At 60.7% G+C, this 27596-nt stretch overlaps 3 protein-coding genes across 9 annotated transcripts in view; 1 reads left to right on the top strand and 2 right to left on the bottom strand.

Annotated features, from left to right (window-relative positions):
* RNF123 (ring finger protein 123) overlaps positions 1-14295 on the bottom strand; it is a 27198-nt gene extending 12903 nt beyond the window's left edge. Inside the window, exons 1-23 of one of the 5 annotated variants that reach the window (XM_061396873.1) lie at positions 14206-14294; positions 12453-12592; positions 10303-10420; positions 9966-10050; positions 7296-7378; positions 7075-7169; positions 6683-6737; positions 6481-6566; positions 6120-6206; positions 5839-5906; positions 5519-5644; positions 5033-5147; positions 4844-4948; positions 4310-4435; positions 4108-4200; positions 3963-4036; positions 3153-3270; positions 2891-2984; positions 2642-2703; positions 2382-2453; positions 2076-2196; positions 1463-1564; positions 124-230 (exon numbers count right to left, since the gene is read on the bottom strand). In XM_061396873.1, coding sequence (XP_061252857.1) covers positions 124-230; positions 1463-1564; positions 2076-2196; positions 2382-2453; positions 2642-2703; positions 2891-2984; positions 3153-3270; positions 3963-4036; positions 4108-4200; positions 4310-4435; positions 4844-4948; positions 5033-5147; positions 5519-5644; positions 5839-5906; positions 6120-6206; positions 6481-6566; positions 6683-6737; positions 7075-7169; positions 7296-7378; positions 9966-10050; positions 10303-10384 — 1956 coding nt within the window. In that variant the 5' untranslated portion in view covers positions 10385-10420; positions 12453-12592; positions 14206-14294. Of the gene's footprint in view, positions 1-115; positions 231-1462; positions 1565-2075; positions 2197-2381; positions 2454-2641; positions 2704-2890; positions 2985-3152; positions 3271-3962; positions 4037-4107; positions 4201-4309; positions 4436-4843; positions 4949-5032; positions 5148-5518; positions 5645-5838; positions 5907-6119; positions 6207-6480; positions 6567-6682; positions 6738-7074; positions 7170-7295; positions 7379-9965; positions 10051-10302; positions 10421-11676; positions 11992-12024; positions 12125-12452; positions 12593-14205 lie in introns of those variants that run through there. The other 4 variants (XM_061396872.1, XM_061396871.1, XM_061396875.1 and 1 more) reach the window with 4 other exon arrangements.
* Positions 12911-17868, top strand: MST1 (macrophage stimulating 1). 3 transcript variants are annotated; one of them, XM_061396890.1, is made up of 18 exons: positions 12923-13046; positions 13918-14065; positions 14144-14256; positions 14337-14451; positions 14534-14670; positions 14753-14873; positions 15017-15135; positions 15313-15481; positions 15652-15782; positions 15869-15971; positions 16119-16255; positions 16343-16378; positions 16470-16590; positions 16749-16826; positions 16969-17115; positions 17196-17302; positions 17402-17541; positions 17634-17868. In XM_061396890.1, exons 1-18 carry the CDS (start codon positions 12953-12955, stop codon positions 17793-17795), a joined length of 2178 nt encoding a protein of 725 aa, XP_061252874.1. In that variant the 5' UTR covers positions 12923-12952; the 3' UTR covers positions 17796-17868. The 3 variants fall into 3 exon arrangements, with proteins under 3 accessions (XP_061252873.1, XP_061252874.1, XP_061252875.1); XM_061396889.1 differs by having other exon boundaries at positions 12911-13046; positions 14753-14869; positions 16343-16590; XM_061396891.1 differs by lacking the exon at positions 12923-13046 and having other exon boundaries at positions 13976-14065; positions 14144-14451; positions 14753-14869.
* A 420-nt stretch (positions 17869-18288) lies between these two features.
* Positions 18289-26830, bottom strand: APEH (acylaminoacyl-peptide hydrolase). The gene is made up of 22 exons (XM_061396892.1): positions 26750-26830; positions 26542-26674; positions 25953-26079; positions 25489-25576; positions 25314-25389; positions 25061-25224; positions 24757-24894; positions 24569-24660; positions 24446-24486; positions 24239-24360; positions 23730-23790; positions 22555-22652; positions 22052-22103; positions 21096-21184; positions 20523-20661; positions 19948-20031; positions 19780-19860; positions 19345-19433; positions 19044-19234; positions 18833-18935; positions 18634-18740; positions 18289-18540 (listed from the first exon to the last, which is right to left on the bottom strand). The coding sequence occupies exons 1-22, from the start codon at positions 26759-26761 to the stop codon at positions 18435-18437; spliced, it is 2193 nt and encodes a 730-aa protein (XP_061252876.1). The 5' UTR covers positions 26762-26830; the 3' UTR covers positions 18289-18434.
* Positions 26831-27596: the final 766 nt, after the last annotated feature.

The raw sequence follows: 27596 nt of genomic DNA on the forward strand, positions 1-27596 counted from the left end.
GGGACCCTGCCGGGGGACAAGCTCCTTGCCAGCATGGACGGGGAGATGGCCTGTGTGACACTCCAGCCCTGATGCTAGAGGGACAGCCCAACACAAAGCCCCCGCCTGCCCCTACCGCGGCACCTGGGCCGCAGCTGGGGCTGGCTCCTCGTCCTCGTCCAGGTCATCCATGGTGGTCGCCTGGAGCTCCAGCGGGTCGATCAGGATGTTGGCCTTGGAGGCAAGGTCATCTAGGAGGAAGGGCAGGAAGGCTCTCAGGCTAGTGGAGGGGAGAGGGGTCACAGGAGGAGCCGCCCCGGCACCCTCAGCGAGAGCGTGCCGGAGTCACATTGACCACAGTGCCTGTGCCTTGCCGTCCACCTGCTCCAACCCAGCCTTCACTCCGCACCGTAAGGCCCTGGGTCTCGTGGGGCAAGTTCTGCTGAGTGAGGCAGGAGGCTCTCCCGTTGCTCCCTCTGTCTTTATCTCCGTGACCTCACTCTGTCCAGGGACCCCCTACTCCTCTGACTTTCCTCCTTGTCCTGCTCCGTAAACTGAAGCTGATCCAGAGCTGTCCGGGCCTCACTGTAGACCTGTCTCCACCTCTATTCTGACAGCCAGACATAGCAGCTCTGCCTCCAGCCCAGGCCTTCATCCTGGCTGCATCGCTGGGCCCTCAAACACACCGCACTACCCTCTCCTGCAGCTCCTGTTCCTGAGGGGGCCTCAATCCCACAGCCTCTGGCAGGAAGCCTGGGCTCATCCTTGACCCCCTCCCTCCCCCCCAACATCCTCCCATCTCCTCTGCTGCCTGGACGACTTTGCTTCCTTGTCTCCTTCTGGGCCCTTGCACTCCACCCTCCATACCCCAGTGTCCAGAGGGAGCTTCTTACGATGCAGACTCCCAACCCCAACCTTGCTCCTCTGCTTCAGGACCTTCCGAAGCTACCCCTGTCCCTGAAGGAGCCTCCAGCAACTCTGTAGCCCACAGGACTTCAGACTCCGCCGTGCAGACTCCCAGGCCTCGTCTCCCATTGCTTCCCGCCTCTCATTTTCCTCTCTGGCACACCGGCTCTGGCACACCTCTCCAGGCTGTGCTGGGCTGCCGCTGGCACCTCTGCCACCATTCACACTGTGCCCTCCGCCCTCTGCACCGGAGCCGCTTGTGCTCAACCTCGAAAGCAGCTCAAGCAGCAAACATGCGCCACCTCACCCCACGCCACCCCTCACCGAGACCCCGAGGTTCCCCTCCCCCTGCTCCATCAGCCCTGGATTTCATGACAGGGCTCCCAGACCTCCTCTGGGGTGGATGCAGGGGAAGGAATAGCTGGACGACAGCCCGAGGCAAGGAGGGAGAGCAGCATCTTCCCCGCTGAGCAGGTGGGAAGCTCAGGCGCCCTCTGGTGGACACAGCGCAGCTCAGCAGTCAAGGCAGGGCTGGCTCAGGAGCTGCCCTGCTCACCACCCACAGGCCCACGCACACCTTTGAGCGTCTTCCGAAGGTGTGAAAGGAGGCCTCCGAGGCGCTGCAGGTCGAAGTAGTCCACCTTGCCGTTATAGAAGATCTGGGGTGGGACGTAGGCCTCTGCGAGGTCAGACCAGCAGTCAGAGCCCAGCAGGACCCCTGGCCTAGGCCACCAACCTGACCAGCCTTCCCCTACAACTCCTGCCCTCTGCCGTTTCACGCCAGTTCCAGGAACGGCACAACTTGGGATGAAGGGGGCATTCTTGGTTGTGCGTCACCCAGGGGAGAATCAGAGGGCCCTGACCCAGCCCTGTGGGAGATCCCCCAATCCAGGCTGCTCCCACTGAGTCTAGAGGACTCTGTTCCACGCAAATGCAGGGCCCCCAACACCTCAGAGCCCACCCAAGGCAACCCCGACGAAGGGATGGGCGGGCAAGGACCGAGGAAAGGGGCCTATGGAGGACAGGAAGCTGGGGACCATCAGAGCAAACACTGTGCCCCAGGGAGCAGGGCTCCGTCAGGCAGGAGGCCTGGGACAGTGCCCCCAGCCCTGGCCTCAGCCAACGCCCAGAGGCGGCCCGGTGTCCAGCTCTGCCCAGCGCCTGCCATGTGGGGCCCGGGTCACACTCACCCTCACTGAAGGAGGTGCGTGGTTTCGAAGCCTTGTACTCGTCCCAGTAGAAGCGCAGGGCTGAGATCAAGCGGTGCAGGAAGCAGACCATGTACTCGGGGGGGCAGAGCATGGGTGTGTTCTGTAGACACAGGTGTGAGACACATGTCTGTGTGGCCCAGGGGCCAGCCTGCTCCTCATCCGAGGCCCTGCCCTGGGACCCGGGACTCAGTGGGGAGGGCGGGGCAGCAGGGGACGAGCAGACGGTGCCTGAAACCAGGTGCAAACCACACGACACAGCTGGGGGGCCGTGGTGGGGACACCTACCCCCCGGCCGCTGGCATTCTCCTGCAGAAACTTCCGGAACTTGGTCAGGAAGATGTACCTGGAAGCTTCACCCTTTGGGGGAGGGAAAGCTGAGGCTGTGAGGAACTGAGGACGCTGGCCCCAGGCTGGACCCAGTGGTGCGTCCCAGCCCCCGCCCTGCACCCTGCCACAGGGCCCATGCCAGCCCTGCCCTCTGGGTCTCTGGGGCCCGTCTGGCACCCTCCCCACCAGGGACGCAGGCAGGCCTGGGAGTCACTCACCCCATTGTTATCCTTATTGTTCAGCAGCAGCTTCAGGATCTGGACCTGTAGTTCTTCCACCACTGGGGGTGGGGTGGAGAGCAGGACACCCTCAGGCTCCCGGAGACGGGCAGGGGGAGCAGCTTTGGATCAGGGCTCCACCACCAGGGATCCCTGCGTCCCACCTAAGCATGCTCTCCACGAAGTGCCCCAAGTACACCTGCACGCAAATCCTCCACCCCCACCCAGTGCCCAAGGCTGGGGGCCAACCTTCAATGCGCTTCTTGAGCCTCTGGCAGCCCCGTTCGTAGGCACGCCGCCGGAGCCTCTCCTCAGAGGTCTCTTCCCTCACCTCCTCTTTGCCCTGGGCAGGGGCAGGGGGATCCGAGACAGCAAGACTCACCCAGGACCCAGGAGACCCCTGCTCCAGCCCTCAGCCCAGGAAGTGGCCTCGTGTGCCAAGCACAGGTGGTTCAGACAGCCCAGGTCAGCCCTCGCTGAGACCGCGCCCACCCGCCTCAGGCCTGCTCACCTCCCTGGGGGAGCGGTGGGGCCACCACGTGGTCGGGATAAGCTCCTGGAGGCCAGCCTCCTCCACACGCAGTGGGCTCTTGATATAAAAGAAGACGACAGACCGCAGCACATCGAAGCTGGTGGTCGTCAAGGCAGAGCTCCACTCACCGCCAGGGCCCCGGACACCCTCGCGAGTCCTCCCTGGGAAGCCCTCCCAGAGCCTGCCCGCCTCCCTCCCAGGGGCCCGTGGCTGCTGTGTGCCTGTCTGCCCTGCCTGTGAGCCCTGAGAAAGGGCTGTGGTTGTCAATTCCCTGCCCAATTCCCTGCAAGCACCCAATCACGGCTTGTCACAGGAGCAGAAGATGCTGGGACAGCTGGGCGGAGGGCTGTGGCCTATCCATATGCTTCTGCCTCCTAGAGGCTGAGGACCCCAGAGAGACAGGACAGCTACCGGCACAGGCTTCCCAGCCAGGGGCCCGAAACTACGCTCTCTTTCCTACTCCTGCCATTCTCCATGTTTTTCTGGAAACACAAGAGCTGACTCCATAAAGAAGGTCTCGCAGGAACATCCGCCATGAACCACAGATAAAAGTGCGGCACTTTGGCTGAAGAGTGCAGGCGCGGGTGGCACCTCACTCACCTCTGCGTAGCGCTACCCTCCCTGCTCTGGAGAGAAAGTGCTGGAAGGCTGAGTCCTGAAACAAGGTGGCTCTGGCCCTCCTGAGCCTCCATGGTGAGCCCTGGCTGAAGGCACACCGCCCTCCCAGGGCCTCTGCTGACCCCAGCAGGCACCGCAGGGCTGGCCTGCCTGGCAGCAAGGGGAGGATACAGGACGTTGCTAAGCAGAAACTTGCGGGATTTCTCATGACTGAGGATGGCGATGGTGAGCCGCAGGTAGTGGATCTGTGGGGAGAGGGTGCTCAGAGGGGGCGGGGGAGGCCTGGGGGGCTCAGGGCTGGGGCGGGAGCTCCCACCTGCAGGCTCAGGTCGGGGACGATGGGCGAGAAGCGGTACAGCCGCAACAGGGACATCATCAGCTGCTTGAGGCAGTCCTGCACCTCGTAGTCCTGGAAGAGGGGGTCAGGTTGCACGGCGAGCCGCCGAGGGCAGCCCCGAGCCAGCCGTCCGCGCGGCCTTCTCCAATACCTGCCCGCACCTCCCCCGTCCTGGCCTCACCTCCATGAAGAGCCACAGGAGGTCCAGGACATGGTGTACCACGGTCTGCGCCTGCTCGGGGGGGCCCGCCTCCACGACGCCCAGCAGGAAGCTCATAAGCACGGCCTCCACCACGTACACCTCGCACTGCACCAGGGCCGGGTGCTGGTGAGGCGGCGGCCTTCTATCCCTCTCAGGCCGCCCCCCACCCCCACCCCACCCTGCTCCTGGGCCCCCTGGAGGACCCCTAAGACATGGAGGAGCCCTTCCGGGGTCTGATGGAGACACAGGAAAGGCCGCTGCCCCACGGCCCCTCTGGGGCTCTGCAAAGGCTGTTCCCTTGGCCTCGGATGTCACCACCCCTGGATCTTTTCTAGAAAGCCCGATACCCTCAGCTGGAAGCATCTCCTCCTCCCCGCCCCCGCTGCCCCATGACATCCTTGAGGTCTGAGAGCTCTGGTCATGGGGGTCCTGCCAGGTGAGGCAACTGGACCTCACACACCTCAGCACCCCAGCCCTCAACCTGGGCCTTTCCCCTCCCTCACATCCCCTCACCAGGAGCGGTGCAAAGTGATGGAAGATGTGGGCCAGGGTGAGGAGGACGGTGGGCTGTCCCTGCAACTGCCACTCAGAGCTCTCCTTCTCCACCAGCCGCCCTTCCTGGGGATGCGGGGGAGGAGAGGACGGTGAGGGGCGGAGGGCTGCAGAAAGCCCCCAGCCCACCCAGCCCGGATGCCGGCTCACCACGGGGTCCAGCTCCATGCTGAGCACTGCCCGGAAGCAGCCCAGCAACCTCTGTGCCCGCACCAGGCTGGTGCTCGGCGGGTCCTGCAGGGGCCGGTAGCCCGCCACTGGGTAGGTACCACCGAGTTAAGCCAGCAACAGCTGCTCTGTGGCTCAGCACGCCCACCGCTCCCGCCAAGACCCCTGCGGTGGGGCCTGGGCTCCAGGGCAGGGCTGTGAGGTCAGACTGCCTAGTCTGCACCACACCCCTCCCTCCCCTTTCTCCGTGGACTGAACCTCCACTTGCCACTTCATGCTCTTCACTGTTCAACTAAAGCAACGATGGTTAGTGTAAGCATCATCCTTGACATTCACCTAAGCCTACCCGTTCACTCCTCACGGCAGCAGGGCCCGCCCCAGCCCACAGAGCTCTGGGAGCAGGGAGCCCTGCTCCTAACTTCCTCAAGTGCACCCAAGCGGCCCACTGCCTTCTTCATAAAAGGATATCGCAGCGGACGGCTGCCAAAGTTGAAGGCCACAGACTCCTTAAAGGAGAGGCTGATGGCTGGGAAGTAAGCCATGCCCAGGCCCCTGGATAAGTTCTCAAAGGCGGTGCCCAGTGACACACCATTCCTGGAGCAGAAAGGAGGGCCCGTGAGCCAGGGCTAAGAAAGAAGGAGGTAGCTGAAAGGGACCCGTGAGCAGCCCTCTGTCGGGGCTGCCCACCCTCCGGCTGCCAGAGCCAAAGCCCTTACAGTAGGGCCTGGACCGTGAGGGCAGCCTGGGGTGCCCCAGAGGCCAGGCCTGGGGACAGAGGGGAGACTCACAGGGAGAAGGACAGAGTGCCTTCATCCAGGTCGATCAGGCAGCTCACAATGTCCCCCGCTGCCCATGCCTGCCAGGGGAGGACGCCGTGCAGATGAGCAGGAGCCCAGGGCCCTGCCCACGCTGCCCCTCCACCTGCGTCTGCACTGCACCAGGGGAGACTGGCCCCAGGACAGAGGACCTGAGTCCGTGCCCCCTGTGGTGCCCTCCACCCCCTCACTGCTGCCCGCACCGAGCCACAGGAGGGGCAGAGGGCAGGTGGCAGCTGGTGAGGTGGCCTCACCTTTCCGTAGTTCGTTGTGGTCACGTTCCACTTGCGTACCCGGTTGCCGTCGTAGGCATAGGAGTTGTGTGTATCTCCAACCCCCTCCTAGGGAGGAGCCGTCCATGAGGTCCGGGGAGTGGGGAGGGGCAGGACCAGAGCCCGCCAGCCACCAGCCTTGGACCCACACGGCTCTACTGAAGGGGGCTGATGCGCCCAGGGAAGGCAGGAGGGCTGTTTTGGGGCTGCGGTGTCCTGGGATGGGGTGGGACATGGTCCTCCTCCCGAGGACAGTCCAGGTGAGGGTCCTCAAAGGACCGCATTGGGCTGGGGGTTGCCTGAGCCCTGCTGAGGCCTGGGCAGGGCCCCTCTCCGCCGGTACCTCCTGATTGAAGCGGCAGTTGATTGTGCACCAGCCAATCTGCATGAGCCCCTGGGAGGAGATGAGCACCTCGTAGATCCATTTCCCTGGAAAGAGTCGTGTCAGACCCTGCAGGGTTTTAAACAAAAACTGCCTCCTGCCTGAGGCCTGGGCCCTCGAACTCCCTGCCAGCTCCCTGGGCCATGGTGGAGCATGGTCTCACCTTTGTACACACACGTGGTGGAGCGGATCGTCCCAAAGTTGCTGTGTCCAATCACCTGGGTGGGGAGCAGGGGGTGGTGAGCCTCCTCCTGGGCACACGGGGGCCTCCCCAAGGGAGCACAGTCCCATGCCAACTCGGCTCGCCTCAGTGGCGACACCTGTCGTGGCCAATGCTGAACCGTGCCGGAACAGGGCGGAAGGGCCCAGGCCCGGGTCAGGAGGGATCCTGGGCTGGAAGCATGATGGGAGGGGGCTGTGTTGGGAAGACCTCGGGGTTGGGGTCACACCAAGAGCGTTTCGGGGCTACTGTCAGGAAGGTTTGGGGGATGGGGACTCAATGGGCCACATCAGGAGGGGCTTGGATATGGGGCCCCAGGCCTCGCCCTTGCTCACCCCCAAGAGGTCATCATCCACTAGAAGCAGCCCTTCAAAGCCACCTGTGTGGTCGAGGACCACAGTGGACGGGCCAAGCCGCCCCTCAACCTGTTCTGAAAAACAGAGAAGAGGGTGAGGGGTTGGGCCGGGCACAGGCTCAGGCAGACACAGAGAGGGCACCGAGCCCCCCAGGCCCACCCAGCCCCCGAACTCCCTTCTAGATTGACGCTGTCATCTACCCTGGCTCTCCTCGTCTTCCTTGTCATCCACATGTAACAGCTGGTCCAGATGCTCTGGCAGGTTCTGGAAGTTCAGGGGTTTCCTGGGGAGAGTGAGAGGCTGAGAGGGGGCCCCCAAGTCCTTGAAACCAGCCAGATGACGCCAAACCCCTCTCCCAGTCCCCTTCTCCTGAGCTGAGGAGGGTGGCTGCCCAGACTCCAGAACAAGGGGTGTGCCAGTCCCACATTCTGGGATGCTGGGGGTCAGAGACTGGGTTATCCACTAAACTTGGAGCATTGCAAGACTGATTTGAAAAGAAAAAAGAAGAAGAAGGAAGATCCCTCTGTCAGCCTTAATCCCCTCATCTGTACAAATGGAACAACAGCTGTATGTCAGAGATACTGTGAAGAGTCCGAGCAATAATGCTCCCTGTGCAGCCCAGGACCTGCCCACTCCTGAAGGTGGCTTGTTGATTACGCCTGGGCCAGGAGGGCTGGGAGAAGCGCGGAACCCCAGGATGCTCAGTACCAAGACCAGCCAGTCCAATCCTTGACCCCAGGTCTGTGGTCCCATCCAGGGAAGCCTGTGTGTTGAATGAGACATGTCCTGGGAGGATGCAGGGCTCAGCCCTCTTAGCTTCTGGCTGGCTGTGTCCTGGACCCACCTGCAGAGGAGAGGAGAGCACACGGCAGGCCACCTGCCCCGGCCAGAGGGGCCGGGAGGATGTGTCTGAGTGGCCCCCTCATCCTCCCAGCACACATGCCCAGAGGAGAAAGAGCTCTGCCTAATGCTGGCCAGCTAATCCTGAGCTCAGCTGCTAAGAATAGCCAGGAATGAGGTGGTGGTAACTAGCAGGGCTCCAGGAGCAGAGGCCCAAGGCCCATCCGGATCCAGCCCACAGACTGCTGGCACCTGCTCTTCCATGTCGAATCCCAGGTCACAGCCTGCTCACCGCCCGAGAGGTCAGGCCCTGGAAGAGCACATGGATGGGCCAGCACACCGACTCTATGGCTAAGTAGCTTCAGCCCAGGCCCAGGGGCCGTATGTTCCCACACCATGAGCTACAACTGACCTTGAGCTGCAAGAAGGAGAGACTCACGAAGCCTCCTCCCCACTGCTGTGGAGCCCCAGGTCAAGGCCAGGAGGCAGCTGTGCAGTGGGGTGCCTTGCCAGTAATGTGGAAGGCTGGAGCCCCTCTGTGTCTTAACACCCCCAGCGGGCCCACAGATCAAGCAGGCTTCCTCAAGGGCACTTCTTACAGGCCCACGCTGGGAGGGCTGCCCCAGTCCTGTGCCTGCTTTTAAGAGCAGCTGCGGGCAGGCAGTCTGAGACTCGGCCTCAGTGAATGCCTGCAGCACCTCCCACTTGGCCACCCTCAGCCCTGGCCTGGCCTTTCTGGCCTGCCCAGGTCCTGACCCAGAATTCTGCGTCCCCAGCACCACTGACTAACGGCTCCGCCACCTGCTCTCACTCCTGGCAATAGCGGTGCCAGTGGCAGCAGGATCATTCCTGCCGTCACATGAGGGAGGGATCGGGTGGCCTGGGGACAGGCCAGGACTGGGGCTGGGATAGAGGTGGGCCCCAGCCCTCCACAAGTGGAAACCCTTTGGCCACCATGGCTGCTAAAATGGAAGAGGGGGCCCTTTGGGCCTGCCCAGTGAGCAGAGACTGTGCAAGACAGAACAAGGCTGGCTGGCGAGGGAGCTGAGACATAGGGACACCCATGCCTCACTGCAGGGAGGAAGAATGTTCAGAACCCTTTGAAGAAGAAGAAATTCACCAGCAGTCCTACGAGTGACTGAGATTCAAACACTCCAGGCACGTGATCCCAACCCTGGGCGTCCATGCAGCACTGTTTACAAAAACCAAAGCCCCCCTAAACCAGGGCAGTGCTCAGGCAGATTCCTGGCCCTAAAAGATGCCCACCAGTATCAATCTGTAACGTAGAAAACCAGGCAGGAATAACCTCTGATGACAAAAACAGGATTTAAAACTCCGATAAGCTTTTGGGGTATGTCCATGCAGTGATGGTTTCTCAGGTTATCTGTGTCACAGCTTACTAGATGGTGTGCTTTAAATACACGCAGTTTATGGTATGCCACTTATTCCTCAATAACTTTAAAGAACTGACAGTGACAAAAATTTTAAGCAAATTTCGCACACGACAAAACCCAAACTGCATACATTATGAGATAACACAAAATGGAATCATGAGCGGTCGTTTATATTAGAAGAAGATGGCAGATGCTTTTGCTTCTACAAGTTGCTGCTAAACTGCACTTATAACTTGGATATAAGCTCAACTTAAATACATTAAACGTACAGGAAATAAAGGGCTGGTGGAGTCTGCATATTATAGATCCAGCAGAGGCTATAGAGGGCCAGGGTGCGTTGGAGGTAAGGGCAGGGGCGCACAGACCAGATGCTGTGTGTAGAGCAGGTGTGAAGTGCCACACTGAGCACTAAGCCTGCACCGTGCCCCTGACCTCCGCTACTCCCTCGAGGGAGGCACCAGCACCGCCAGGGCAGAGACTCTGGCACTCTCTGGGCCACAGGTCTCGCAGTCAGGAGCATCAGAGCGAGGACAGAACGCAAGCCAGCCTCCCCAGAGCCCAGCCTCCCTCCCCCCACCCCAGCCTCCTGCCTCTGGTCTGGCCCCGCAGAGGAAGGGGAGAGCCATCCGGCCATACCTGCTGGTGGCTGCCGCGGGTCTGTGATCAGGAGAGGCAAAGACACGGTGCAGGTAGTCGCTCAGCAGCTTCTCATGCACGATGCCTGGGCCACAGGTTAGAAGGGAGAAGGGACGCACGGTCAGTGTGGCTCCCAGCCCCTGCCAGTACACAGGCCAGAGGAGCAGTCCCGGTGGGTGCCCTGCTCCATGGCTGCTGGTGGAGAAGAGGCGGCTCATAGGTCCAGGGAGGTGCAGGAGGGCCTGGGGCTCAATGGACCCGGGACATGCTTGCCTCTGTGTCTTCTTCCTGCTTCCCTCAACACTGGGAGCCTCCTCCCTGCCCTGCCAGCCCTTACCTGTGACCCTGGATCTCTCAGCATCTGAAGTCAGTTTGTAGCTCTTGCGCGAGAAAGCCATGCCGCCCTCCTTGGACGCCATCTTTCATCTCTTGTGGGCAGCCTGTAGTCCTGAGGGCTTAAGCAGAGGCAGAGCCTGTCTATTCGAAGGAAGCCAAGGGCTCCCATGTTGACCTCAATCCTGGGGTGTCAGGAAGGCCTAGGAACAGGTGAAGCCGCTGCACGGGCACTCACACACGCATCAACCCAGGAAGTCTCTCACCGCTCTGCCAGACTCTGGGGCCCTCCAAGCAGGGGTTTCCCACTTCCTACACAGGGAGGGTGGGTGGGGGTCTGACGGTGGGACAGACCTCACCTGGCCCAGTGCTCACCCAGGCCCCAACAGGGAGCAGATGCCAGATACGTGTTTGTTAAACCAAACTAGTAACGAACGCCTCAACCCAGTGGGAAATCAGACCAAGGCGTCCAAAGGGAGGTGGCTCAGGAGCAGAGCTCCTGCATCCTTCTCAGCTATCAGCCACGCTGGGTCCAAATGTGGAAGAGAGAACCCTACACCTAGTCCACCATCCAAAGGCCTTGGTGCCATCTCCAGCTGCAAATCTTACTGACATCCAAGGCCAGGACCCCCTGCCTCAGTTCCAGGATCCTCCTCCCTTCTCTATTCCAAAGGTCTGCAAGTTTTCTTGTCCCTACTCACACACACAGCATCCTATCCCCTTACAGCAGCACCCCTGCCCTCATTACAGAACACACTGTTCCCACTGCTGTTCGTCCCTCACACACCATGGTGTTGCTACAGCTGCTTCCGAAGGGGCACTGAGTCGCTGGTGCCAGCCTCACTGATCTAGAGTTGTGCAGCCCAACACAGCAGCTACTAGCCACGTGTGGCTCTTTAAATTTTAGTTCAAGTTTCAGAGGGCTTCCCAGGCAGAGCTAGTGGTAAAGAACCCGCCTGCCAATGCAGAAAGACCTAAGAGATGCGGGTTCAATCCCTGGGTCGGGAACAGTTAAAAAATTTTAAAGTCAATTTCTCAATTAGAGCGGTCACGTTTCAAGGATTTCCGTGGCCCCATGTGGTTAATGGTTACTGGACTACACACCAAAAATAAAGAACATTGCCATCATCACAGAAAGTTCTATTAGTCGGTGCGGCTCTAGAGCCTAGTCCGCCAGCAATGCCTGAGACAGAACTCCTCTCTGTTATCTCACCCCAAACAGCTCCTCTGCTCCCGCCACCCACTCTTGCCCGCTCCCAGTCGGCACCACGCCTGCCCCTCAGGAAGGCGACTCCCTGCCCTGCCGCCCAACACCGGCCCTCTGACACAGAGCAGGTGCACGACAGGTTAGACGTCGTCATGGAACCCATGAGCAAACCTCCAGACATCCACTCCAGGTGTCAGGTGTTGAGGACCCAGGTGGGAGGCGGGCCTTGACTTGCCCGGGGGCTCCCTGCCACGTCGTCCCGTTCAGCCCCGCCGAGGGTTCCGGGCTCGGAACCGAAGCCACCCCCAAGGACGCGAGGGCACCGCTAGTCTCCCCCAAGTCGCCTCGGTCCCGGCCCCAAGCTCTGGCGGACCCTCCAGGCCAGCTCCGGCCCGGACTCCGGTACCACAGGCTGCGATCCCTCGCGCGGCGAGCACTTTCACAACTGGACGGGCCGGGGACGCAAGGGGAGCCACGGGGAAGCCCGCCCATCTCGGAGCCCGGCCGCCCCTCACTCACCCCCCAGCCTCCGCCGCCGAGTCCCGGCTCACAACATCCGCCCAACACTCGACTACGGCGCCCGTCCGTGGCCAAACGGCGGGCCGCCGCGCACGCGCACGCGCACGCGCACCGACCCGCGCCCGGCCTCCGCTAGGTGGCGCCCCACTCTGTAGCCTCCAAGCCGGGATGTTCCCGGAGCCCGCCTCGCCCCGACTGCCCAACCTCTTTCGCCTCCGTCCCCTACCTGCGCGGGAGGAGCTCCTGGCCCAGCCGTGCCGTTAACGCTGTGTCCTGAGAGACCTTGGCCGCCTATCTTTCTACTCCTGCCCGTATTTGGAGATCCGGCCCAAAGGTCCGCTAGGACGTCCGAAAGGCTGCTCTTCCCAAGGGTCTCTGCCACCTGTCACCCTCACCTCCATTCAGGCCAGACGCGTGGCCTCGCTCACCTTTCCCAGGGATGGCACCTCTGGCCGGGCGAGGAGAGCTTCCCTGGGCTCTGCTGACAGAGGCGTAGGCAGACCTGCCCCCGTGGGGGCCCATCAGTCATCAAAGCAACAGGGAATTTTCTCCACTTTACAGGGGAAAGCTGAAACTCAGGAAAATTTAATATCACCACTTTAAGGCTGGAACCCTGGCCCCTGGCAGCAAGCATATCCATACAGCCCTTCCCTTCAGAGGGGCCTAGGCTGTGAGGGCTGCACACCCCCACCCCACAGCACCTCAAGTATCCCCAGTGAACCCTTCCAACACTGCCCACTATATTGGGAGGCTTCTTGGGGGTAACTATGCCAGAGAGAGGGCCCCTGTACCTCACCTAGGGGGCTTGAGACCTGGCACCACCCCCATTACTGCCACTGGGTCTCAGGTCAGATCCCAGCAAGCCTAGAGTGGGGGTGTGGAGACAGAGCCACCCAATCCCGTAGGGACAGGTTTCACAACTTCCCGGATGGGGCTGTGGTGGGTCACAGTGCAGCCTCCAGCCAGGAGGATGGGGTGGCTGCCACTCCTGCTGCTTCTGATATGGTTCTCAGGGGCCCCTGGTAAGTGCCCTTCCCCTCAGCCCTGATCCCCATCTGCCTTCAGAAAGGGGCCGGCCCCAGGCCCATCCTGCTATCTGAGCCAGGAACTTGCTTTCCTACTGAGCCTGTAGCAGTGAGTGACCTTGGCTTCTTTCACAGAGCTGGGCAGCCAAAGGAACACAAACACATTGCCTATTCAGGCCTGCGGTGAAATGTCTGCTGTAGCTTTGAGGCAGTGTTAGGACCATAGACACATACACACATGCAGGCATTTATCCCTTATGAACCAGACCTAATCCTCCTACCTAGCATATACCCTTATGCTGGTTAGGTGGCTCAGACAGTAAAGAATCTGTCTGCGATGCAGGAGACCTAGGTTGGGAAGATCCCCTGGAGAAGGAAATGGCAACCCACTCCAGTATTCTTGCCATGAGAATCCCATGGACAGAGGAGCTTGGCAGGCTACAGTCCATGGGGTCGCAAAGAGTTGGACAGGACTGAGCGACCAACACTTTCAGCATTTACCCTTATGTTGGTTAGAACTTAGACTTGGAGTCAGAATGCTTGGGTTGGGCCTTTGCCTTGTTAATAAGATAGCTCTGGGCCTTCACATCCTCACGTGAGAAATGAGCTAGCATAAGCTCCATAGGGCCAGCACCAGCAGGCACTGCGCTCAGAGTATATGTTTTACAGCTGAGCCCAGTGCCTTGCCCACTAAACAGGTGCACTAGTGATTACAGTCACGTCTGAGCCTGCTCCTCCCATCCAGTACAGGGGTCTGACCCTTGAAGGGTCACTGACCCACTCCAGAGGCCTTGTATTTTGATCTCCTGAATGAATAAAGTGTGCACATGCTGATATGCATGTGCTGATTCGCATGCCCACCCTGCAGGGCAGCGCTCGCCCTTGAATGACTTCCAGGTGCTTCGGGGTACGGAGCTGCAACACCTGCTACACTCAGTGGGGCCCGGGCCTTGGCAAGAAGATGTGGCAAATGCTGAGGAATGTGCAGGCCTCTGTGGGCCCCTCCTGGACTGCAGGTGAGTGGCCACTGGACCTAGATAAGACTGGAGGGAGAGGAACCTGGGCACTGGTGACCCTGTGCCTCTTCTTCCCAGGGCCTTCCACTACAACTTGAGCAGCCATGGTTGCCAGTTGCTGCCATGGACCCAGCACTCACCTCATACACGACTGCAGCGTTCCGGGCGCTGTGACCTCTTCCAAAAGAAAAGTGAGTGGCTGCGAAGGGTGCTCTGGGGAGAGGGCTGCTGAGGTCTCCAGCCTTGTTGATTCTGGGTCTTTTGCTCCCAGACTATGTTCGCACCTGCATCGTGGACAACGGGGTCGAGTACCGGGGCACTGTGGCCATCACCGTGGGTGGCTTACCCTGCCAGCGCTGGAGCCACAGGTTTCCCAACGACCACAAGTGAGAGACAGCAGCTTCCCTCTGCTTCTGCCCGCCTGGCGCGCCCCTCCCCACAGCTCGCACTGTATTGCTGCTCTCACAGGTTCACACCCACACTCCGGAACGGCTTGGAGGAGAACTTCTGCCGCAACCCGGACAGGGACCCGGGAGGTCCCTGGTGCTATACAACCGACCCTGCCGTGCGCTTCCAGAGCTGCGGCATAAAGTCCTGCCGAGAGGGTAAGCGGCTCCCGGTCAAGCCTGGGGCGGGAGGCGCGTGCCCACGCCCGTCCACGAACCCATCGGCCCCGTATGTCTCCAGCCACTTGCCTTTGGTGCAATGGCGAGGATTACCGCGGCTCAGTGGACAGCACCGAGTCAGGACGCGAATGTCAACGCTGGGACCTGCAGCACCCGCACCCACACCCCTTCGAGCCCGGCAAGTACGCGGGGGCGGGCTCGGCGCAAGAGGAGGGTGGGCAAGGGGAGGGCCGAGGTCTCCAGGGGCGGGGCGATAGAATGCCCAGTGGATGGGGTCAGACAGGGGAGTACCAGGCTCTTGTTTACGCCCGGCCACCGCCCCCAGGTTTCTGGACAAAAATCTGGACGACAACTATTGCCGGAATCCGGACGGCTCGGAGCGGCCCTGGTGCTATACCACCGACCCGCAGATGGAGAGAGAGTTCTGCGACCTCCCCCGCTGCGGTACAGCGTGAGGGCGGGGCCTGGGAGGGCACCTGGGATACGTGGGGGCGTGGCCTGGGGGCGAGAGGCAGGGCTGGGCGTGACCCGGCGAAGGGCCAGAGACCCTGGGGCTCCGCACCAGCCCGCGACCGGGTCTCAGCTCCGACTCCGGCTCCGACCGGCCTCGGTCCATCCAAGGGTCCGAGGCACAGCCGAGCCAGGAAGCCACGACGCTCAACTGCTTCCGCGGGAAAGGCGAGGGCTACCGGGGCACAGTCAACACCACCGCCGCGGGCGTGCCCTGCCAGCGTTGGGATGCACAGCTCCCACATCAGCATCGCTTTGCGCCGGAAAAGTATGCGTGCAAGTGAGTTGGCTGGCAGCCACTGGGAGCTGAGTACTCCTGGGGATGGGACCTGAGGGGGTGTCCCGGGCGGCGCTTGAAGGAAGGCGAGACCTGGGGAGAAGCTGAAGGCTGGACTGCGGCTCCTGCTGGCGGGCTGGGACCCACCTGGGCTAAGCAGCGTGCCTGCTCAGAGACCTTCGGGAGAACTTCTGTCGAAACCCCGACGGATCGGAGGCGCCCTGGTGCTTCACATCGCGGCCTGGCATGCGCATGGCCTTCTGTTACCAGATCCGGCGCTGCACCGACGACGTGCGGCCCGAGGGTAAGGCCTAAGCTGGGGCTGGAGGCACGGAGCCGGAGGGCTGGGGTGAGAACCGGCTGACGGTCTCCCTTGTCCGCCCACTGCAGACTGCTACCATGGCGCGGGGGAACTGTACCGCGGCTCTGTTAGCAAGACCCGAAAGGGCATCCGGTGTCAGAACTGGTCGGCTGAGACGCCACATAAGCCGCAGTAAGCTTGTCCGCGCACCTGGCACCTCCCAGACCCAGGCCACAGGCCCCGCCCCGGACAACGCCTAGGGTGCCAAGCCTAGGCATCTTGGTCAGTGCTTGGAGTGCTTGGGGTTACCCTTTGATCTTGCTCCCCTCTTCGGCCTAGGTTCAAGCACACTTCTGCCCCACACACGCCCCTGGAGGAAAACTTCTGCCGGAACCCAGATGGGGATAGTCACGGGCCCTGGTGCTACACCACGGACCCAGGGACTCCATTCGACTACTGTGCGCTGCGGCGCTGTGGTGAGTACCCGCGACTCAACCCCGGCCCCGCCCTTAGCCTCCACTGCCAAAGGCTGGCTCCCTTAATGCTGAATTTGGATCTTTCAGATGATGACCAACAGCCGTCCATCCTGGAGACTGCACGTATGGACCTGGGCCAGGCGTTCCTTGTGGCCCCTTTACACCCCCAGGTCCATTCAGTCGGGGGTCTCACCCAGCACACTCTGTCCCCCAGACCAGGTGCTGTTTGATAAATGTGGCAAGAGAGTGACACGAGTGGACCCGTTGCACTCCAAGCTGCGTGTGGTCGGGGGCCAGCCTGGGAACTCACCCTGGACAGTCAGCTTGCGCAACCGGTAAGGCATGACTGCCTGACTCCCCAAGATGGGCTGAAGCTATATCCTCTATGCCTGTGCCAGTAGCAGGGTGGGAACCTGCCCCCATCTGGAGGGGACCTGGAGATGGCAGGTCCAGCCTGGGTCTCAGGACCATTTCCTAACCCGCATTCCTGCAGGCAGGGCCAGCACTTCTGCGGAGGCTCCCTAGTGAAGGAGCAGTGGGTTCTGACTGCCCGGCAGTGTTTCTCCTCCTGGTGAGCCTCCCTTAGGTTTGGGGACCCAGTCCCAACCCCCTGCCTTCGTCTCCCCCTCAGCCACCTTCCCTGGCAAGTCACCAGGTGAGCGCTGGGCGGCAGACCCTGAGTCTCAACTCATCTAGCAGAGCTTCTCTCTCAGCCATATGTCTCTCGTGGGCTATGAGGTGTGGCTGGGCACCCTGTTCCAGGACCCACAGCCTGGGGAGCCAGACCTGCAGCACATCCCAATGGCCAAGATGGTCTGTGGGCCCTCTGGTTCCCAGCTTGTTCTGCTCAAGTTGGAGAGGTGTGTGAGAACTCAAGAGGGTGTGAGGTGGGGTTGGGCCTTGTGGCCTCAGACCCTGAAAGCCCTCATTCTCGCTCAAGACCCGTGATCCTGAACCAGCGTGTGGCCCTGATATGCCTGCCCCCTGAGCGGTATGTGGTGCCTCCAGGCACCAGGTGTGAGATTGCAGGCTGGGGTGAGACCAAAGGTAAGAGAACAGCAGAGGCGTGGGCTTCTCCAGGCCAATAGGCCCCAACTTGGTTCCCACCCGCAGACCCTCTTCTTCTGCTCATTCCCTTCACCGTAGGTACAGGGGATGACACGGTCCTGAACATAGCCCTCCTGAGTGTCATCTCCAACCAGGAATGTAATGTCAAGCACCGAGGACGCGTACGGGAGAGTGAGATGTGTACTGCAGGACTGCTGGCCCCAGTGGGAGCCTGTGAGGTCAGTGGCAGGGTCCCTGGCCAGCTTCACCCCCGAGGGGGCTAGTCTCTGCCACAGCCCAGGCCCCCCTTACCAGTTCTTGCACCTACCAGGGTGACTACGGGGGCCCACTTGCCTGCTTTACTCATGACTGCTGGGTCCTGCAGGGAATTATAATCCCCAACCGAGTGTGTGCACGGCCCCGCTGGCCAGCCATCTTCATGCGTGTCTCTGTGTTTGTGGACTGGATTCACAAGGTCATGAGGCTGGGCTAGTCCCAACCTCAATCCTGTGTGCCTTGGCAAGCCTGAAGCTTTCTGTCCGACATAAAGCCACCTTTCCTCTTGATGTCTGTGCAGGGTGCTTCTTAGCCTCTGCTTCTGGGGAATGAATTGGCAACTCCGCAGCAGGGCCTGTGTGACTCAAGCCCAGTACATCTTAGGCGGGGTGATCTGCCCTAGGACTGCCTTAACCTGTGGGTGCTATGGAAGGGCAGGGCCTCACTAGTCCCCTAAATCAATGGCAGGGAGGACAAAGTGGTGTAGGGCAGTTTCTAACACAAGGGGCTGCAGCTGAGGGAGCTAGCCTGGTGGAGAACTACTTGGCCAGGACAGGTGATAACTGAGACTCTCACTGTCCCCTACCTCTCACCCTGGAGGTAGATGCCAACCTAATGGCTACCATACCCAGGGGCCTATAGTCTCTGAACCCCAAGGGTGGGGCTGGGGTTAGCGGTGGCTTGGTACAAAGTACCAGCAGGAACCAGACTCTGTGTCTTTATTTATTATGAGTACGCAGCCCATGTTCCTCGGCTCACCCGTCCACTGAAGTCCAGAGACCAGGAAGCCTCTCGCCGCTCTGCCAGAGAGCCCAGTGTGGCATATGCCACCCAGCTCGTGCCGAGGGGCAGGGCTTCAGTGGCCCAAGTGCGTACACATCCAGATCACAGCATTCATGAAGCTGTCGGATTCCACCTCCACCTCTGAGAGTGAGTGGGTGCTCTTGGGATAGAGCAGGAGCCTGGGGGATTGAGCAGCAGTGTGTGAGGATCGAGGTGCTTTTGCTGCTCACCAGCCTACCAGCTGCGAGGGCTGTCTTGCTGCATGCACTCACCGAACAGGCACGTTCCGGGCCTTGAGGGCACGGTAATACTCCATGCCCTGCTTGAAGGGCACACGCCGGTCCTCCTGGCCAAGCATCAGTAACACTGGTGTCTTCACCTAAGTATGTGGGGAGCAGTGGTGAGCAGGGCCCAGGGCCCTGGACAGACTGGTGGTGCACTGCTGGTGGGGAGGCGAGGAGGGCTCCATACCTGAGGGGTGTACTTGATAGGTGACTTGTTCAGCATCTCAGACCACACGTTGGGGTCTGGCAGGCAATCGCTGCTGTAGAGGTAGCCAGCCTCCACCACACACCTACAAGACACCATGCTAATGCAGGTCCGGGAGCGCTGGGGCCCTTGGGAGCTCCATGAAGATATGGAGGGGAGGGGAAAAGGGCAGGGGGCCTGTGGGCACACCCACCAGTCAGGGATGTCCGTGGAGCCCATCATGGAGGCAATGTTGATCACAGGGTTCCGCACCACGCAGGCGCCGTAGGTCTCGGGATACTGACCAATCAGGTGGCAGGACAGGAAGCCACCATGGGAACCACCCAACAGGGCCACTCGGCCTGCGTCAAAGTGTTCCTCCTGGAGCACCTGCTCGACTGCAAACTACAGGGTGGGGCAGATCATGCTGCAGCCAGTAGCCTGCCCAGCTGAATGGAGCCACACCCCCGCTGTCCCACCGTCCCAGCCTGTCCAGAAGCCCCAGTCCCTGCTACCTGGACATCCTTCACATCCTGGCTGCCCACATTGCCGGGGAGGGAGAGGATGCTGTCCTGGCCAAAGCCCGTGGAGCCACGATAGTTCACTGGAAGCCAAGGAGGGACCAGACAGGGTGGTCAAGTGACATTCCTGGAGCCCTGGATACCCTTTCACCTCTATGTGAAGTAGGCCTTGGGGCTAGCTGCATCAGATGCCAGGGGAAGGGGCCAAGAGGTTGGAGATGGCCCAGTGGCCACATGCCCTTTCATGGGAGTTCCAAGTTAGTCCATGGTGCCTGAGGCTGGGTCAGGGCAGTTTCTGATAGTGATTACCAGTTCAGGGCTGCAGAGAGGCCTGGAGATGAGGGCAGTACCCACAACACTTGCACCAACCAGGCCCACCCCATGACCACCCCACGGCCCTACCAGAGCTGCAGGGCCCTGCCCCCTCACCTAGTAGAGCTGCAAAGCCCATCTTGCAAAGCATGGCTGGGAGTAGCATCCAGGAAGTGACAAAGGATGAATGGGGTCCCCCTGCAGATAGGGAACAGACAGAGGGTGAAATAGCCAGCTAAGGAGGGGTGGAGAGGAAGGGCAGGGGCTGTTAGGTTAGTTGCCTACCGTGGGGCATGACCACCATGGGCACCTGGGTCTTATCTGGAGGGTTGCTGGGCTGGATAAGGATCGCTTCAAAGTCAAGACCAACTGCAGGGGAGAAGCAGTAGTCAGCAGACCCAGGGCTACGGCCTAGGGCTCTGCCAGCTAAAGCCTCTGCTGTAGCTGCAGGTCTGGGGCTGACCTCTGACACAGGAGGCTGGGCCAAGGTAGCCCACACTGTGATGCATGGACCCCAGGGGGCTCATTCATGCTCCTTCTACCCTGGTTGGGGAGTCCCGTTCTCTGCAGGGACAGCATTCTGGAGGAGGTATGGTCACAGAGGCCTCGCGTACGCCTGGTTTCTTTGGGCTCCACTATCCCACCACAGATGACACGGCCCGATGATGCCCAGAGCAGGTGCTTAGATGCCTGGACACTACTCCCCATGATCATCCACAAGAGGAGCAGAACAGCTCTTAAGAGACAATCTCAAAACCCTCCCCTCCAAAATGTGAGACAGGAAAACGGGAAAGGTGACCACCGATGCTGTGTGCTTGGGGAACCTGGAGAAGGTGTCCCTCTGCCCCTGCCCAGCTCACCATACTGCGCATGCTCTTGCTCTGGGGGTGGCTGTAGTACCCGGATGCTCCAGGAGATGTCAGGAATGGGCTCGGCCTCCTCTAGGGACACCCAAACCACCTCTTGCTCCATCCCCGCAGGAGGCAGGAACCCGACTTTCTGCCAAGGGAAAAGAGTGGGTCACAGGTGGCCTGGCTGCCTCCCAGCCTTCCTACCACTGTGAGCATGGACAGCCCTCGCTCTACTAGGCTGTCTGCCCACCTCCAGAGGGCACGGCGTGGACTCCTGTCGTAAGCTGTTATATACACGGGCACTCACCCAACCACACAGAGGTACCCCTCCCTCCTCAGCCTCTAGGCTATTTTACGCCAGAGGACTGAGCACTTTCCCAGGCACCCTGTTCTGTACGGAGCAAACTTCAGCTCAGCCATTCCTCCCCATGGTGCCAGATCTCGTGGACTATCCTGAGCTGAGTCTGCATCCTGGCTACTCATGAACTGACCAGCCAGTCAAGACTTGGGTCAGTTCCTTGACCTGGGAACTCCACCTGCACAGAATCCCTGCCTCCTGGTCTGTGGCCCACCAACACTCACCAGGCACGGAGGAAGGTTGGGCGTGGAGAACTGGGCCACCATGAGGTCCCGGTCAATTGTGAGCAGCTTCCAGCTTCCACCTGACCCCCCTGGAGAAGGCAGAGGCCACCACTACTTCCATACCCCCCACCCCACAACTGCAGAGCCAGAACCCCCAGAGTGGCAGCTTTAAAGCCACTTGCCCCTTCCTCCCTGAACAGCAAAGGGATGCCCACAGAGAGATGTCACAGCCAATGACAGCCAACTGCACACAGCTCCGGGAGAGCCTCCTTCTCAGCCCACCCATCCAGTGGCTGTGCCCTGGTACTGCCAGATATGGAGACACACCAGACCCCATGGTACATCCACCCACCCCTTGACGAATGCACTCTGCAGGGTGGCAGCTGGGCCCAGGAGGCTGGGGCCGGGGGTGCGGTGCTGATTCTAGGCAGTGGGGTCCAAGGAGAGTAAGATTCCTAAGCCGGGGACTGTACGATGAAACGCAGTTTGGGAATAACGCTTTGGTAGCTTTGTGGAGGGGTGAGTACAGCCTGGGCAGGTGGAGGACTCAAAAAACATTTTAGGGGCAGGATCATCAGGCCTGGGTAAAAGGAAGATGAAGGAGCCAAGAGGTCTTCTCCTGAGCCCTAGAGAAGCAGAGGTGCCTCTGCCTGAGGTTTGAAGAGTGGGGAGGGTGATTCTGGCCGATCCTGGCCAGAGAGACTTGTGTGGGTTTGAGGAGCCATGTGGGGGCTGTGCTGAGCAGTGCCGGGACACGGGGCGGGGGGAGCAGGCAGAGGCGGGGAGGCAGTCTGTTGGCTGGCGGAGGGTCCTGCAGAGGTAGGGTCTTCAAAGCTGTCAGTTGAGGCTGCGGGACAGTCAGTGGTGCAGAGTGGACGCGAGCGCTGCTGCAGCCCTGTGTGCTTGAGCTCCGGTCCCTCCCCCGGCCTGGCTGGCCCCTCCCTGGCCCTGCTCACCAGCCGTCAGAGGGGTCACAGTGCCCATCTGGGTGTCCACAGCAAACAGGTCCTAAAGCAGAGGGGAGGCCATGTGTGGCACCACATCCAAGGGCCCTTCGGGTCTTGCCCCCACCTCCTCTCTACCTTCCTGGGAACCCTGGGGCCAGGCCAGATCCGTGAGTGACTATGGCGACAGCTACTCCGAACAGTAGGTGTGGCCTGGGGACCTGGGTTCAAATCCCAGTTCCATCACGTGCTGAGTGACCCTGGGCAGGAGAGGGAATGCCTCTGAGCTCCTTCTAGCTACCCTGAGGACCCAATGATATCACACCCCAAAGGAGGCTGGCATACTGTGGTGTCCCTGCTCAACCCTGAGGAGAAACCACTGTCCCACCTCCATCAACTCCCCATATGGTGGTGTTCAGGGGTCCACTCCCATGGCACCCCTATGTCCCCTAGATGTCCCAGGCCCGCAGCTCCTGGGGATTGGTCAAGGGCTGCCTCTCAATACAGCCCCTTACCTGCCGGCTGCGCTGAGCTGTGTCAAAAACCACTCTCTGGCTGTCAGCCGACCAGCATCCCAGAGGGAGCAGGCTGCAGTAGATCCCAGAGAAGTTCTCTGCAAAGGCAAAGAGCTGGGGGCCATGTCCAAGAGTGGAGGGGGTTGGGGGTGGGGAGCAGCAAGACTATAAGGAAGGCTGGGTTGCTGGGGAATTCACCTGGGGCCCCACACATGGGTACCCGAGGTGATGAGGAGCTGCCTGAAGTGTGGGCTGAAGGGCAGAGGCCTCTGAGGGCCCAGGAGAGGGGGAGATTAAGAGCTCCTGAGAGAAACAGTAGGCACTGGCATTCCTGTGAGCTGCTCTTATTGGGCCCCTCGTAGGAGCAGATGCTGTAACCAAGGTAACACCTGTCTGTCCGTTACCATACTTAGCTGACTGCCTGGCCCAGGAGCCTAAATAAATCCTACCCTCTAGTATCATCACTCATTTAACCCTCACTACAGTCTCACAAAGAGCAGGGACAACCACTTCCCCTTCACATAAAGGAATGGAAGCTCAGGGGGTCAGGATACTGCCCAGTAACACCCAGCTAATACGGGGCAGGGCCAGAATTCATACCAGCTGCATCCCTCTAGCCCAAAGAGAGGAAAAGGAGAGCATCCCTTGTCCCTGTGTCCTGGAACGGACCAGGTGGCCCAAGAAGGCAGGAGACTCACCCCTCACATCCTTGGGATAGCCTGGGATCCCAAGCAGAGCTGTGAGCACCTGAGACTGTGACTGGAGCTTATCAGCCAAGAGCCACCCTCCCAGAGGGCTTGGACTGGACAAACGCTGGGGTGGGGGTTCACCCTTGGGGGTAGGACCTGCCAACCTAGTGTACTTTCCGAGAGCCCGTGAAGGAGCAGGGGCTTTAATCAGCCACTGGAAGGACAAGAAAGGTAGTCCTTTGGGCTGCAGCCTGAATGAAACCGTCTCAGCTCTGGTCCAAGTAACTTCCTTCTGTCAGAACCATGCCTGATGGTGATGGCCCCACCTGCTGCGGCAGCTGAACCTGGGGTGGTCTGGCAGAAGGGAAGACTTCAGAAGGAACTCAGGACAGAAGAGCTGAGGGGGCTGGCCCTGAGCAAGGGGAACAGATGGCTAGAGAACAGAGCTGCAGGCTCCAAGCAGCCGCCCCGCCATACACCCCTTACCTCCCAGTTGCCGAGGCACGACATCCACCACCACCACCGTGACCCTGGTATACCAGTCATACTGCAAGACAACAGGGTGGTTAGGCCCACCAGGGGACTGGCAGCGCCCTAAGGGCAGGAAGGGGAGGACCTGAGAGGAGCCCAATGTATCTCCTTTCTGGTGACCTGGACCAGAAGTCTGGAGAGGCCTCTGACTTTCACGAGGGGCCCAGAGCCCACTATCTCCCAGCCCCTTGCAGAGCCCAGCCGCGTGCAGATGAGAAGCATTCCTGTAGACAGAGAATGCTCTCCAAGTGGTGAGTCTTGACTGTACAGAGCCTCCGAGGATAGCACTCTCAGCCTCTAGGCCCTGCCTGGAGAGAAGGCCGGGTGGAGCTCACACCATCACTGCACCCAGGACACGAGGTCCACTGAGGGGCTCGTGGGGAGTCGAAACTGACTCTTCAGCTCTTATCCACCATCCCCTCCTCCTGTTGACCTCCCCCCACCCCTGCCTCCCCCCAGCTCACCAGGCACAACTGGCCACACTGCTGATGGGGGACCAGAGATGGGAACTGCAGGTAGACGATGCGACACTGGTCTGGGCTCAGCCGGGGAGAAGTGACAGCCAGAGAGTCATCCGAGAGGAGCTCTGGACCAGACAGAAATGTGAGCATCGTGCAGGCTGCCCGGGCCCAGTGTGTGTCAGTAAAGCACGGGCAGGTGCTAGCACGTACCGCAGTTCCCCCCAGTGAGGTCCACGTAGTACAGGGCTGACCTGGAACCACCAGAGAGACACTCAGCTTCAAGGCCAGTCTGAGCTGCAAGGCGCCCTGCCCCATCCCTTTGACTGTCCTCACCTCCGATTGGTGCAGAAGCGGATGCCCAACCGGAAGGGCTCATGCCACCAGCCTGCAAACACCACACCTGTGTCTCCAGGGGCCCAGAAGGCCTGTAAACAAGACCACGGGGCAGGTGTGAACAAGGGGCAGTCACTCAGGCAGGGCCCCCAGATTCCAGGAGTGATGCAGGCCAAGTCAGCACTAACCTGGCCAGGGGACACACTCTCAGGGACCCCCTCAAGCACAGAGATGTTGCCACTCTCGATATCCAGCACACAGAGTACAGGACTGCCTTTGGAAACCATGTTTTCTCCCCAGTCTTCGTAAAACAAAAACTGGTCCCCCTGAGAACACAAGACACTCAATGCCCAGCCTGTCTTGTGGGAGCCTGCCCTGCCACCTGGAAGCCAGTGCCTCCCCAGTTCTGGTAGGCACAGTGTGGGCAGACAGCGTACTGAGCTCGAGGGCTGCCCGGGGGAGCCTTCACCAACTGGCCATGGTCATGAGCACCTTAATGGCCTGGTCTGGCTTCTTCGGCCTGGCCATCTCATCATCGCTGCCACTGATGTCCAAGGCTTTGGTCTGAAAGAAGGACTCAGCCTTGGGGCGCTTCTTCTCTGCCACGTATAGTAAGTGTGTCTCCGAGTGTGACCAGGACAGGCAGCCAAAGCAGTCTGGGTGTAAGGAAGGCCGATCAGGGGGAGCCCGGGGCTACAGCTGCCCCTCCTGGCCGCCCTGACTGCTCACCAGCCGGCTGCCTCACCATCCTCGTAAACCGGCCCATGTTTCTCCAGCGCTGACAGGTTGAAGCTCTTGAGCTTCCGGTTCTTCTCCCAGACCTGAGGACATCTGGTAGTCAGGCTGCCTGTCCTCAAACAGAGTCTCATCGGTGGGACAGAGCCCCCAGCTGCCCACCACCTGGTCCTGTGCAGACTCACCTCCAAAAACTGCTTCTCCTCCCCAGTGCTTCCAGCCTTGCGCAGCACGGCTTTCATGGTGCCTGAAGGAGATTCTCTGCTTAGCAGCCTGAGGACGACACAGGATAGCGGGTCAGGACGACCTCCCACCCAGTGACAGCCCATCCGGTCCCCTTACTGGTCAACCTCTTACACAAGATTCTTCAGGCTCCAGCCCACACCCACCCTTGCAGCCCTCTAGTCCTTTCCCAGCAGCTGCCTGCCTCCGCTTCCTGGGGCAGGGCCTCTAGTCCCATCCCAAGTTTGGAGCAGGCCTCCAGCACTTATGACCATGTCACTAGAGGCTGTCTGAGCTCCCAAGGAGCAGGAACCTGACTCCAGGCTTCCCTTCTGGGTCATACCCACACCATGGCCCATGGTAGGCATTCAGAAAAGGCCTGCTGATGGCTGGGGCCTTGCGCACGAGCTTCCTCCCTCAAACTTACTCCCCCCGGGTCTCCACACTGTTGCCCGCAGGCCCTGCAAACACCACTGAGTCCCCATCATGGAACACCAGGTACTGGCGGCAGAATCGGATGTTCTCCATGCGTTCCAAGTCCCTCTGGGTCCATTCTGCGAGGAGAGGCATGAGACTGCTCAACTTGACCAGTCCTGGCACGGGCTCCCCTCCCCAGCCCCCACCTCCCTCAATCTGTCTCCAGATATTCTGGGGGCAGGATGGGTAACACCCAAACCCAGCTCAAGTCTAGGGCTCCAGAGCCTAAGCTGACAACATCTCAGGAGAGAAACCATTACTGCTCCTAGCATCCACCCTGGAACCTTGAGGGTGGGTGTGGGATAGGACGATGGGGGCAACCCTTACAAGGCCCACGCTCTGCACTCATGGGCACCAGCTCATAATACTCCAGGTAGCCCCACCCCCACCCCATACACCTGTGTGCACGGGCCTCTTGGGGAGGCACCCTTTCACACCCACTTTTCAAGAACGGCCTTCTTCCACACACCCGTGTGCACCGTCAGGCAGCGAGCCCTCCACGTCCCCCTCCTCTCCCCGAATCCCCTCCAAACACACACCAGTGTGCACCGTCCTGTAGCGACCCCCGTACTGCGTGGTGACCTCCGGGCCCAGGCAGGCGGCGCTCAGCGCGGGCTGGCGGCTAAGGCCCCGGTACAGCGCCGCCGCCTCTTCGGGCTCGCTCAGCAGCACCTGCGCAGGGGACACAGCAGGGTCAGGCCCGGCCCGGGCTTCAAAGACCACGGGAACCGCGGGCCGATCCCTCACCTGCCGCTCCATGGTGGCTCTGGGCCGCCAGGGCGAGGCGGGGCCTGCTGGCGCCCGGAAGTGAGGCTCCGGGGGCGGAGACCGGAGAGGCCCAGCCCGCCTTCGCCACGGGCTTGCAGTGAAGTGAGAGGGGCGGGATTTTCGACGAATGGGCGAGGACGGTTAGCCAGTGGGGGCGGGACCTCGATGGTAAAGAGGCGGGGCCTGTAAGGAACAAGTAGGGGCTGCGGTCGCTGGAGTCCTGCAGGGGAAGAGCAGGGATCTCCCGGAAAGAAGGCACCTTCTCGGGGCGGGTTAGGCTGATGAGAGGCGAGCTCTGTGGGCCAAGTCCTCGCCTATTACTGGGAAGGGACGGAATAAAGGCGCTGGTGTTTAGGGAGGGGCGAAGTGTGCGAGTAACTACAGGGCCCACGAGAAGAGGGGTTGAGGCCACACCATAGACTGAGGACTCTTCGAAGACGCGGGAGTCGGGGGCGGAGTGGGAGGTTCTGAGCCCAGCGAGGGTAAAGTCGAGTCCCCCGAGAGGTGAGGGGCAGAGCATAAGAGGCAGGATGCAAGCCAAAGTCAGCCCCAGCTGGGGTCTCCCGCAGCCCGGAGGCTGGCTGTCGGGTCCTCCTGGTCTATTGCTAGGCTTGCATTCACCAGACGCTGCTCTGCAGGGGGTTCTCTGGCCGAAGAGAAGGGCGGAGGTGTGCTCCTGGTAGAATGCAGAGCTCTGGCCTTATGGCAAAGAAGGGCGGGTACAAAGTTCACACAGGGTGTTGCCAGGTCTTATCGGACACCAAGCCTGCCCCAGAAGCTATCTGCCCCTCCAGCCCTCCCCCACCCTGCTCCGTGGCATGTGGAT

This window comes from Bos javanicus, chromosome 22 (genome assembly GCF_032452875.1).
Source record: "Bos javanicus breed banteng chromosome 22, ARS-OSU_banteng_1.0, whole genome shotgun sequence".
Lineage (NCBI taxonomy): Eukaryota > Metazoa > Chordata > Mammalia > Artiodactyla > Bovidae > Bos > Bos javanicus.